General features: G+C 35.7%; 1 protein-coding gene across 1 annotated transcript; it reads left to right on the top strand.

Moving 5' to 3' along the window:
- The first annotated feature begins 9,421 nt into the window (after window positions 1-9,421).
- Window positions 9,422-10,582, top strand: LOC135431787 (uncharacterized). The gene is made up of 4 exons (XM_064687114.1): window positions 9,422-9,693; window positions 9,751-10,038; window positions 10,084-10,140; window positions 10,270-10,582. The coding sequence occupies exon 1, from the start codon at window positions 9,471-9,473 to the stop codon at window positions 9,672-9,674; it is 204 nt and encodes a 67-aa protein (XP_064543184.1). The 5' UTR covers window positions 9,422-9,470; the 3' UTR covers window positions 9,675-9,693; window positions 9,751-10,038; window positions 10,084-10,140; window positions 10,270-10,582.
- The last annotated feature ends 3,111 nt before the right edge of the window (window positions 10,583-13,693 follow it).

Genomic DNA, 13,693 nt, shown 5'->3' with positions numbered 1-13,693 from the left:
TTGATTAAACTGATTTGCCTTGAAATAAAAACATTTAAATCATGAGTTATACAATTTTTGAGCTTGTTTACTTGTCTGAACATAAAAGATCTTCATAGTCTACTGAGTATGATCAGATGTTTCTATTTTACATAAATCATTATCAGAGACCGAGCATTGTATTGTCAGCATAGAAAAGCTTTGATTTCTTGTAATTCCGATAAATGTGAACTTAATTTTCTATATTTTTTTACTTTAAATGTATATTTAATTTTATTATTTTGTTTAAATTTATATTTAATTTAAATAGAATGTATCGAGATTTGCCGTTTAAACTTTTATCAAAATCAAGTTCCATTAACCTTCTTTCAAATTAGGAATTCTACTCTTTAGGCAGACATTGTAGAAAATAAAAAAAAATTGTTCACACTTAATTATGCAATTTGTTTGTTTGTTTATTTTTTAATTAGTCAATAAGCTTTCTCCTCATTTGTTTCCTTTGTTCGAAAAAAACAAAGCGATTGAAAAAAGAAATTCCTGAAGCAAACACACTGTTCAAAGTTAATACACATTTGGTTCATCAACACATTTTCTATTCGAAAAAAATCTCGTATGTATATAAATATATGCGTAAAAATATATTTGCATGGCGGAAAAGTCCCTTCCAATGCTTGATACATGCTGCATTATAATACCTTCTGCAAGGGAATAAAAAATAAAAAAATAAAGACTCAACGTAAATCTTGGCATGTGAGCTACATGACAATGCACTGCTGCGGCTCTCAGAGTGTTGTCAATGACAACAACAACCATCAAAACCATGCTGAATGCGCAGATTTATGGCTGCATAGCACACACACACACATGTACAGAGGCACACAGGGAATCTGTTTGAAGTGTAGCATAAAAAATGCAGCCACACGACAACAACAAAAGCAGCCAAAACAACAAAATGCGAAATATGGCAACTGAGAAATCTGAAAGCCAAGCCCAGAACAATGGCCACAGCTGCCTTTGGTAGCTTTCCGCTGTTGATTCTATTGTTTTTTATTGGCCAGCATGCACTTAGCTTTGCCAGCCCAGTATAGTTTTAAAAAAAATCACAGCCATTTCGAGTCAAAGTGCAATTTGTAATTAACTTCCAGGTCGATTTGAAATGCTATCAAAAAAAAAAGCGTGCGCTAAAAAGTATGCTGAGTTTTTTGTCTGCCTTATATTCTGCTTAGTCAAGCAGTGCGTAAAGCAGTGTAAATTTTAAGCTGTGAATTTCCATAGCAAAATGCCAGCTGCCAGACTGTTTGATATATCTGGCTGAATGTCTGACTGTCTCACACTCTGTCTGTCTGTCTGGCAGTCTGTCTGTCTATCTGTCTATCTGTCTTATATGCATGGCAACCCCCGAAGCATAAGACATTTTCACACCAGAGCTGCAGCGAATCCTTCAAGCAAAAGCTCAGCTGCAATTTATCAAGCATGAGAGCACACACTTTAATAATGGAGGAGTGCGCATTTTTTATGCTGCTGCCGCCTGCAACTCCCCGTGCCCACAGCCTGATGCTGCTCGACTCTAATATTGAATACTTTTCAGCATTGACTCTTTGACTGGGTAAGCAATAAGGGCGTTTTGGGCGTGGCATGGCAGAAGTTAAAATGTCATTGTAGATTGACGCACTGATCCTTATTTATGCATTTATTTTGCTGACACTTTTGCCCTCAAAACTCCAGGCTAATGCAAGGCTGTCAAGCGCAAGGAAATATAAAAAATAAGAATATTGCATGGCAATTTTTATTTTATTTATTTATGTATTTTTTGTTGTTGCTTATTTTTGGAGCTTGACATTTATTTGCTGGCTGCGAAAACAAAAATAAATGTAAATAGCATTTGGCATTTGGGATGTGCTCGAGCGAGTCACACACACACACACACACACACACACACACTAAATGTGGCATTTATATACATTAGGAGATGCCATACATATACATTTTGTAACTTTACTTAGGTCAGTCAACAGTTGACAGCGTTTCTGCACCATTTAACCTAAGAACACCTTAGCGTAAAAAGTCAAATTTAGTGTGAACTGCCCCCAAAAAAAGAAAATAAAAATAAAATCAAAAGGAGCTGACCCCTAGCCCAAACCAGCCTTCCGTCTCGCTTCTTTTTTTTTTTATTTTATATATACGTATTTTTTTATACAAGTATTTACAAAGGCCGCCACCGCTTAAATAAGTAAAAGGAGCAGAAATAAAAACCGAAAGCTGCTGCTGTTGCACACACATTTAAAATGCAAATCTATTCATGGTTCTGCGGTCGTAAGCACCACGGAATCACGAGTCCGGGGCCCGGAGACCTGAGCGTTCGCACTTCCGGCAATTAACAATAAGCCACGCACAAGGTAGCTGAATTTTGTGAATAGCTACTTAAATTTGGAAGCTACATTATAGTTTTCTTTGACTTGAAGGTCTTCTTTATGCATAAATAGAAAGCTGGCTGTGGCATTGGAACAAACAGTGAGAACACAAGCTGCCTTCTATGGAAAATGCTATTCTTGTTTTTGATATAGATTTTGATAAGTTCAAAAATGCTTTCATTAGGTCGATTCAATAATTTAAATATTTTTAAAAATAATAAATATTTATAGTTAAATATTATACAAATTATACACTAATTATTTATACAATCCATCAAAATTAAACTATTATTGACCCCGAATTTGAGGCACTTTTCTCTGTTATATTCAATAAATTAAATTAAAAATATCATAATCATATTAGGCAATTTCGACATATGTCTATGAATGCAATTATTCAAATATATATTTTGGCACATTCGAATGCATATCAAATGCAGACAGTTCTAGTCGTATAGCAAACCCCAAAACCAAAAACCACGAGAATCAGATTCAACAATTCAAGCGAACTCAGCCAAAAATCGCTGTGCAATTTCAGCAGAATTATTTATGCACTTTTCAGCAATTTTTATGCAGTCTACTCAACGGGGCGTATGCGCAATTAATATGCAGACAAGTCTTTTATTAATTATCATAATGAAAGGCTTCCTTGCAATCGATGCGCATTCGCAGCTTTAAATAATAATTATCAGTTAAATTTGTGCCGAGCATTTAAAAACTGTAATAATGTAATTTTACACACTTTAATACACACACACAAGGTCATAAAAAAGCAGGCAACAATTTAATTAAAAAACATAATACGCCCTCAACATAGAAGCTCAACTCAACCCAACGACAACAACTAACAACAAACGCGAAGTAACAAAAAAAAATTGTTTCTATAAAGTTTTATGATTCTAATGTGGCGCACACAAATGACACGAAGAGCCGCAGGCAAAGAGCAAACGCTTGTTAGCTTTTCCTTTTAATCAGCTGGCAACGCGAGGTATATTTTTTTATAACCATGCGAAGGGTGCTATCATGTTGTCATGATGTATGTAACACTAAAGGGAATATCTTCGATCCAAAAGGTATATATGTTCAGGGTCAGTCTGGATCTGTAGAGAAAATTAAGCTATGTTCGTCGGTTCGTCCGTCTGTTTCTATGCCAACTAATCTGGCGGCACTTTGCATAGCTATTTCTGTTGCAGGTAGTATTTATATTAAAATGATATAGCTCCGTAAAAACAATCGGTAGCAAAGTCAGTTTTCGTACGGAAAATCTTGCTGTCCTTCGAGATATCTTGACCAAACTCAGCAAGCGCGCGCTTCTTCTAAAACATATGTCTCTACAAAACCGATTCCAGAAGTCGTACACAAGGGTATTTAATCTGCGGCCTGTTGAAAATATACCCGTTGATTCTTGTTTTCTTTCCCGTTTTTGTTTTCTCTGAATCGTACCGACAGCGTATGTGGTGTGCCCAGACCGTGCCCAGATCCTGTAGCGGCATTCCATGCCAAAGGGAATATGCTAATTTTAATTAGCCAAAAAATTTACATATGCTACGCACACTAGTCAAATAAAACGCACACACGGATACGTGCTTAAGCACTTAAGTAGATATCCTGTCGCAGGACTTTCGCTACAGCTCTGACAGCAACAGAACAAAGTTTCGACATGTCGCAATTTAGCCAATTATCATTATTATTATTGAGCAGGCGTGTGCGTCCATGACCTAATCCCACAGCGTATTAAATTCACTTCAAATATTTTAAACATTAAATACAATCGAATTTAGACATAAATAGAAAAGTGTTAATTGCATCAAGCTGGCTTTATAAACCTAATCGCATATAATTTTTGCATAGGGCTCAATAATAATTGCTATGTGCGATAATTGATAATAGGGAATATTCAATTCAATAAAGAAAGGGGAAACTTTTGTTGCAATTAATTATTTTAAAAAGCCAACACTTGATTGTATTATATAATAAAAGGTAAATTAAAAAGAAATGTTTAATAAAGGCATAAAGTGAAGTGCAATAGAAAAATAATTATATATATTACAGTTAATTGGCAACTGAAAGTGCAACCTTTAATAAATTAAAACCAGTTAAAAGTGCTACAAAAAATGTTTAATTAATTGACAAATTGATTTTAAATATTTTCCAGTAAACAAATATCACTATTAAATTTACCAATAAAATAATTAAAACTAAATAAATTAAGTTATTAAATTCAGAAAAACTCGCTGAAAACTCTGCTTATCTTAATGAGAAAATAAAGTTGCTAAATAATGAGAGTTGAACTTATCGCATTATATCCCTAGGAGCTTTAATGCGCATACAATGTGCAATTTATAAAATATTATTTAATGATTATTTAACGTATAAAAATATTCATTTGCACAACTGGCTAGAGTGAAAAATATAAATTAAATAAATTATAAAGCTGTAAAGGCGATTTAAATAATGTACACAAGTTATTCAAAATCTCTCTGGCAACCCTGCTAATTATATTCAGAAAAGAAAGTTGGAATTTGTTGAATGTTGTATATTTTGCATTAAGTATGCACTTTAAATCCCCAGGAAAATAAATGCACTCTAAGAGCTTTTATGACTTGTCCGAAAGCTTTAATTAAATGGCAATTAAATATAAATATATTTTTAAAATATTTAACCCAATCAAAATACTAGTTCGCACAATTGCCCAGAGTGAGGGATTCAGGAGCCTTAATACGTTTTAGAGTTTTATTACTTATTTAGAAATTTAAATAAATTAAATAATTTTTTATTCAACTATTAAGCTGTATAAACGAGTAAAATGATGTTAACATTTTATTACAAATCCCTCCTTAAGCTTTTGTATGGAATAAGCTTTTAATGGTAACACAAACAAGGCTTTAAGTTCGACTGCAGTTTAGTTAATTTTGCAAATCATTTTGACAAACATCTATTTTGTATAGTATTGCGAAACAAGTAACAAAAACAGGAGCAATATAATGTTTGAGCTAGATTTCCAACTAGACAGTTGAAATAGCTTTTCTTTAGCTCTTTTCCAACTGCGTAATTGTGCTTCTTGGCCATAGCTAGATCAGAAGTAGCATAATTCCCATAATACTTCTACATATATCTGTACTTCAAAATCAAAAGCACTTATTACTAGGTCAAAATAGTCCTTTACGTTCTTTGATCACAAAGCGGAAGAAGTAGAAAAAAGGAACTGGTCGGAATAAGCCAGCTTATACAAAAGCTAAAGTAATCTCGACTTGAATCTTAAAAGAGACCAAAAATTCACAATTGCTTTTCTGAAGGACCTTTGGCGTGAATGGAAAGTTGGTTTGGGAGGCACTCGCAATCCTCCAGACTGCAATGGGTACGCCCTTATTTTTCGGCTCGAGCTCTGTGTAAACGCTGCTAAAAGTCACATTGCATTCGAATGGAAAAAGCACAGAGTGTACGAACCCCAAAAGCCTTATTGTTTTCTGGTTTTTATCTACTCCAAGCCGTTATTTCACTTTTCTTGCAGAGTCTGAGGCTAAGGCAAGGCGATTATTGTTGCAAACTTGGTTGACAATTTGCGTCAAGCTGCAGGCAAAACTTGCCAGCCCAACTGACGGCCAAGCAGACCAAAAAAATAAAAGAGGAAGAAAAACGAAAAAAAAAAAAAAAAAAAACAAAACAGGCCAAGTAAAGTAGATGAAATGAAGCTGCAGGCAGCGGGCACCAGGCACCAGGCTGGGTAATAAGGCATCAGGCAAGCAAAAAGTGTACTGAAAATAAACAGTCGCATAGTCGGATAGTTGGATGGTCGCATGGTCGCATGCTCGGCTAGTTGGTTTCGAGTTGGATGCTGCAGAGTTTGTTAGCTGTCTGGACTGTGCGTGTATTGTGTCCTGGCGAGCTCAAACTTTTACCATGCTATAAAGACTTTGCATTTTATATACCCTGTAGCCAAAGAAATCGAGCATACAGTGAGGATGTTTGTTTATTACAAACAAGCACAGTTCAGTTTGGGGCTCGAATAAAATTCCCGTCTGTGAGCAGAGGATTGGGTTCAAAGCTTGGTTTCATCTATTTCATATGTTATATACACATTTAAACAATTAAATATTTATTTTGTGACTGCGCAATTTACTGAAAATATTGCAAGCAGTAGATGTTTTTATATTGCAGTTAATGCCAATATTTGATCTCAGTCCAAAATTGGCATAGTGCGATATATACAGTCGTTATGCGCCAAGTGATTTATGCTTTTGGTCTGAGTCTAGCTCAAAAGATTTTCATCCTAAGCCAAACCAATTTTGAAAAAGTTATTTTTCGATTGTTCTCGGCTTTTTTTGCGCACTTGGGTTTGGTTAAGTAAAAGATTCGTTTCTTACATACATATTAATTGGAAAATTTTTATGGAATTTTTTTTTTTTCTCTAATTTCTTAAATATATTTTCGGTCGCCTCATATGATGAATATTTCACTTTTTGGAATACCTGCCCCCTCCACTTATACAAAAATTCAGAAATAAAAGTATTTCATTTTTTGGGCAGTCTTCTTGAACACTTACACATTGATATGCTATATTAATATGAAATGCTATATTAATGATTTCTAAATTTCCGGCCGATGGGACTATAAAAACAAAACTTATTGATGAATTAATTTTACAAAGTCTGGTGCAGAGAGAAGAAGCACAGCCGCTGTATTTGTACAGTTTATTAACAGCATTTTAAAAGGTTAATAAAACAAAAAATATGCATTTAAATGCATTTTGATGTTTTCCTCAATATTTTGTTTAGATAACGATGTTTTAATGCGACTGCGACAACTCGTGGTTGGGCACAGGGTAACTTCTAGTCGGGCGCTCTCAAGCTTTAGCTATTGCTAACTTTTCTTTTTACTTATTAATGCTATATTTAAGTTGAATAATTTTACTTGCTTTGTTGCGGCTTTAGAATTAAATGCGCTTCGCCTGTGGCGGGTCAACGACAGCGAGTCTGGCCGAAAGGCGGTCGGCGGAAATTGTATATCCGTTAGAAAATTATCAATTTATGGTAAAATGAGCACTGATTGCAAATGCGCACGATATGCTGGCATGCGATAGGAATTGAAAAGTGCCATGCTTTGTGGCATTGCTAAATTGAAAATGAATCGAAATGAAAACCAAACTCAACCAAACCAAACCAAACCGATGCGAAGCACTGGAATGTCGCAGCCAAGGCGACAGTAAGCAAGCAGCTGGCAAAGGGGGCCATAATGAGCAAGTCAATATCATGGACAGTATGGCACAGCAAAATACAGACATATACAGCATATACACCCACACACACACTCTCACATCCACTCAGCAGCAGCAGCATCAGGCAATCGATGAGGTCCTGAGCGCACTCAAGTCCATGCGGCTTGGCTGCGTCTTGCCTCATGCAGCGTCGTGCGATAAAAAGCAGATTGCAATTTGTTTTACTGATTTCCATGCTTTTGGCTTTATTTGCTCGACGGAAACTTTCATTAACATCAAACAGCTATAGCTTTGGGCACGGCAGGAACAGGGCACAGTCCAAAGGAATATTCAAACAACTCGGAGCAGCCGCATCTTGTAATAAACACTTTCAGTAATGAACACATACATAACACATGATATTCCTGCAAATGGCATGATTAAGTAGCAACGGCCGTTGTTCATTAATGCAATTAGTTATAATTAATAAAGATCGAGCATGATGTAAATTGCACTGAAATCAAACTGCATCGGATACGATACCAAGCTATTAACTGAAAGTTTAAATACTGACAATGCCGAAGGAACAAGTTTTTTACTAGAGTGAAGGTTGGTAAATTAAATAGGTCTTAAGCTTTGTGAGCGGGTTTTATTAAAAGAGCTTACGCATACCGGGGAAATAAAAAGATTTTAAAAGCATTCTACTTCCAAATACCCTAAAGCATTTATATAGAATTTTTTAAAATTAGCTGGATAAATGTATAAACTCAAAGCGTAAAAAAACAGTAAGTAAAGTTAACTGCTGCATTTTATAAAGTAGAAATGTGAGTAGCTTACAATATCAACTATATAAACTAAGTGAGAACAATTGTGTGAACCTTTTGTCTTAAAGCTTTCTTAATGCTCTCAGTCATAACTGCTTAAGCTAAGAGAGCAAAATAAACCGACGTAGTTGAGCTCTTTAAGTGGATACTCTACCATTTATGTGCTTTCTGAAGCATTATGTTAATACTCAGTTGAAGCTGCACTTTACGGCTGGATGCCATTCCGTCATTGGCAGTGGGCAGTGGAAACCGCAAACACATCTAATTGGCCACAAGTTGATGTGCAAACATTTGCCACCTCGAAATTTGTGTAGGCAAACAGTTAAGGGAATCTGAACAATTTTATAAAATATGCACAGCGAGTGCAACTAATTACTACGGCAAATAATGGCCCGAAATGAGTTTTAAGTATCTCACATGCTCGTTTAGCAAACCGCAGGCATTCACAAACTGTGCTCTAACATTAACATTTACACTTGGCATTGGGCATAACAAAAGTCCTCGCACAAACAATAAATTTATGAGATCCCCTGCTTGACCCCTGAACCCTCTGCCATGCCACCTAATGCCTGACCCCTATGAAAGAAAGATGTCGAAATTGTGTAACTTTGTTTGTAAGTAATTTTAACAAATTTGCGAGACATTTGTGGCCTTTTGTGCAAATATTTAACCTATTTGGGCCACAACACGGCTGCCTTCCACATTATTCTGGTTGGCTTTTGTTGTGTATTGTGTGTGTGTGGGTGTGTTTTGCTGTGTGTGTGTGTGTTTGTCTCGACTTTTTGCGGCCAAAAAGGCCAATTAACTTAAATAATTAGCCAAAGTTTCTACAGTTGCGACAAAGTTGTTGTCCAAATTGGCCCAGGTTCCGGTCGAGCTGGCATTTCAGCACTAATGGCCACAAATTTCAATAAAATTTCATTGTTCTGCTGAGTTATATTGTGCTGGCATTTTAAAACTCAGTTAACATTGAACATTTTTTAAAAAACCAAGTATACTTTTAGATTTTTTCTTATAAATATAACTCAATTGTCATTTGAACAAGTCACAAGTGGCTTTATAATGGGCAACAAAACCTCAAAACCAGACAAAGTTATTAAGCAGGAAAAATCGGAAGACGATAAGCATAAGGATACGCACGTTATTTTTCGCTTCATCTATTGGGCAATTGTGTTCATCGTGCTGGGCCTGCTCATCACGGGCCTCTACTACACGCTCAAATCAGATTTTGGACAATGCTCATCGCATGATGTTAGATGCTATTGATGGAGTTTTGCATTACTACGTAAGTTAAGAATCTAATTTTAAAACCCTGCCCTAACTTTTTTCTGTTGTAATTAAGTTATTCTTGCAATGGACAATATTGTGCGAACTAAACGTCAACTAAGAATCCACTATATTTACTGGTCCGTGATCATGTGCCTGTTTATTTTATTTGTATTTATGTTATTTTATTTTATGGAGCAAAAACCCGTATACTGCACAGACTATGAAGTCGTTTGTGTGGAAGACGTAAGCCTTATATGTTTTGAATATTTAACTTCATTTATAATTATGTTTAAATTCGCAGAAACAATAATTTTCAAAATTTTTTACATGCCTAAAGACATGCTGCTTGGGACTGCCTGAGGTAGGTTGTTAAACGTAAGGTGAGGCATATTTACTATTTGTTAAGCCTTTTCTTAGTAAATGATCTTTTTCGAAACACATTTAACATTTGTCGCTTTTTGTGGTAAGTTTTAAAATATTACGTATGCGCCTTGGTAAATCTATTTTTTCTCCTTTTCATTGCAGCGTTTGTTTTTGAGTTTGACTTGAGAAAATGCTCAACAAAAAATAAATATATTACTTTTTACTTTAGCAAGCTGCCTGAGAAGACTACGCCGCCATTTGCAGACAATATGCTCGATGTTTACATATAATTAAGACAATTTGCTGATTGGCTGCCAAAAGTTGAGCACATGCGTTAAGAACTTGCTTAAACAGACGCCAGTTCAAACTACTCGACTGTTCAAAAACAAAAACTGCCTGCTCCATTAACAGGAAGTATATTCACATGATTTTCAACAATTTCTCACATGTACAGGCCGCTAGCACAGTGCCTGTTAGCAGTTGTCTGACATCGAATAAAATATGAAACCTGGTTTTTTCGTCTACCTTAGCATAACATATAATATGGCATATTTTATTAGGTTAGTTTATGTGTGAATAAAAGAAAAAAAAATATTGTTGACCTACTGCACGCATATTGAATGTTGAAAAAGCAGCTTTTGAAATTTATTGAAGCGCTGCCTTTTATGCAGCTCGCTCGTTGAATTGGCGATGCGCATTCATGAATACCCGAAGAGTGCAGTTTATGGCTGAATGCGTGTGAAGAAAGCGCATCGAAGCCATATACATATATATATATAAATAAATACAAATATATATGTTTTACATGAGGATTAAAGCTACAACAAACTGCAGCCTCTCTATATTAATTAAGGTTTTTACTTGGATTTGATGGGGTTTTTATTGCTGCTAGGTGTACCCTGTACACGTGAAATGAATCAAAAACGGGAGTTCTAGTTGCATGCATGTGTCGGGCAACAAAAGACAACTCTCAGCTTTTTCGATATAGATAACATATATATTCTCGATCAGCATTAAAAGCTTGCCTGTCTTTCGATTGTAAAGCATAAGCCTAAGGCCTTGATGCGCTAAAAATAATCGAAATCCGTACACTTGACAGATACAGGGTATACTTTAGCCGTGCACTTTGAGAGCATACCCTTTGCCGTTTTTTGCTGCTTTTGTTTTGTATGTTTTTATGCCCTGCCCAACAATAACGTTTTCACAGTCAACGCGTGAGTCACTTGTGGCCAAAAGTTTATCCAGACACACCCACACGCACACGCACACACACAAATACACATACGCACACACATACAAATAAAGTTGTAAATGCAAACAACAAACTGCATACTAATGATGTCTCTGTTGTGGTCTGCACTTTTGCGCTGTTAGCCCGCATAATTGGACCCGGCTGTGTGTGTGCTGTATGTGTGCTGTGTGTGTGCTGTGTGTGTATGGTGTGTGTGTGTATGTATTCCTTGCTGTTTATCGTATGATTTAAAACATGAAAGCGCACAATTCACATAGCTCTTTGGCTTAAATAGGCGTTTAATTTACAAATCTAATAACCACAAAGTAATTCTTGTATAAGCTTAAATTTAAGACCAAATGACACTTGTTTAATGTAAAAAGCTTAAAAAATCTTACAGAAATCTAAAATATTCTACAAATTTTTCAAAACTAAGAGTTTTTTTTATTAATTTTCAAACATATCTTAAACTTTTATGAAAACATACTTTTTATAAGCTGCATCCAAAAATTAAATCCAATTAAATTTGGATTAATCCAAATAAAAATATGAAATATATGTTAATATTTTAGTTTAATAGGAAAACTTTTAACTGAAATTCAGAGTAATTATTTTTAATTAGTAGTAGACATTTTCACGCTCACAGGCCCATTTAAAACACTTCATGAATACAAGCTCTTTTATAGCTTTAATGTGCTTTTTAGGTAGTTCAAACGCAAATAATTGATTGCAGTTACTCTGTTTAAAAATTCCCTTTGACATGACTAATCTAATATTAAATGCGCCTATTTCAGTCGGTATTTCAAGGTCAGGGTTCACCGTTGAGTACATGAAACTTGAGAGGAACGTCAAGTCAGAAATGAACTGATGAAAATATATGTGTGTTTTTATAACAAACTCTCATTGTTATTTCTTGGCTGTTGCTGACATTTTGCTGCACAGCAGGTGAAAAATAAATAAACTTTTAAATTTCTAACGTAGATTTATTGCCAGCGCTTGGTTAAAGTTTGACATGAGCTGGCATTGCGGTGGCTTCTATCCACACACACACACACACACACACACACACCCAAACACACACGCACACCATAAGCACTCGAGACTAATTGTAGTAGAGCTGTGTAAAGTGCCTTATGATTATTTGTAACGAAACTTACAGCAAGTAGCTTGTGGTTTGCAGACAGTAATTGGGATCCTAATTATTTTTTAATTGCGAAATGTACATTTCTTGCGGATGCATTAATTGGCTAAGATAAAAGCATTATCGATGCTCAGCTGGAAAATGCAAGCTTCATGTAAAGTCTGTTCACAATCTTTATGCTTAGCTAAGGTCCAAGCCACAAGAGAAGTCTCTGTGGGAAGGAACATAGGAACATGGACTTAGCCGCAATCCAAATTTAATCCAATGCTACACCTCTATGGGCCTGTATCGTAAACCTAGTTAATATCTCTTCAAGAAGCGCTAGATGGATATTATGTTCAATACATATATATATATATATATATATATGTACATTTATGTATTAATCGGACAATAGCATTGATAAGGCATGTCCAAGGCTGAGGCGCTACTTATGTTAGCAGGGCATGACAAAAATCAAAGGGCCTTAATAGGCATAGTCTGTCAATTGTGAAGTCTGGACGACATTCGGGTCAAAGGGACGGTCGCATTAGAATAGACTTTTGCAAGAATATTTGTTGAGGTCGCTTGTCAAGAGAAAGGGAAAGGCTGAGCGTGATGGACAAGTCAAGTATATTTTCGGGCATGTCCTTAGACGAAAGTCCTATAAATAAAGTTGTGCAGTTTATTAATTTGTAACAAGTAAACTCCATTAAACTCGTTAGAGATTTCACATATAAATTATAAGAATTAAGTCAGTTTCAGCTGAAATATACACACACCCACACACACCGCACACACACACACAAGCCATAAGATATGAAATCTATCTGCTTTCAATTACAAATTTGTCTGCAAATAATTGCAGGAAGCTGTGATAAGCAGTCGATTCGGCTCACTCCGCAGACTCGCTCCGTAACTATAATTGCAAGCGCAAAGGAATGCAGCTAACGAGTTTGGCCGAATGAGTAATATGAACTTATCAGAATTTACATAATTGAACTTTCCGACCTCCTTCCGACTGCCGCACACACATCTATATTTAATATACAATAACAATATTACAGCTACGAGCAGCTCTCCCACTGACTGACTACAGTAAATACCGTCTGAGCAGCAAGCATAGCTAAGCGGCTTACTTGCTGGTTGTTGTGGGACGCAAAATAGTTGTCGGTTATGTGGCGCAATTCCATTGTAACTTGACTGTGCGTGGGGCACAAATAGTTGATGTTGCAACCACAGGATGCTAATTAGGAATAAGTGAATACAAAGGAATGCGCGCCAACAAGTTTTAAGCCCAAC

The sequence above is a fragment of the Drosophila montana genome, unplaced genomic scaffold, assembly GCF_035044405.1.
Source record: "Drosophila montana isolate Dmon_TW-CO22-7 unplaced genomic scaffold, ASM3504440v1 contig_3200_1, whole genome shotgun sequence".
Taxonomy (NCBI): Eukaryota; Metazoa; Arthropoda; class Insecta; order Diptera; family Drosophilidae; genus Drosophila; species Drosophila montana.
The sequence above is the reverse complement of the archived record's forward strand: the minus strand, read 5'-3'. Positions and strand labels throughout refer to the sequence as shown.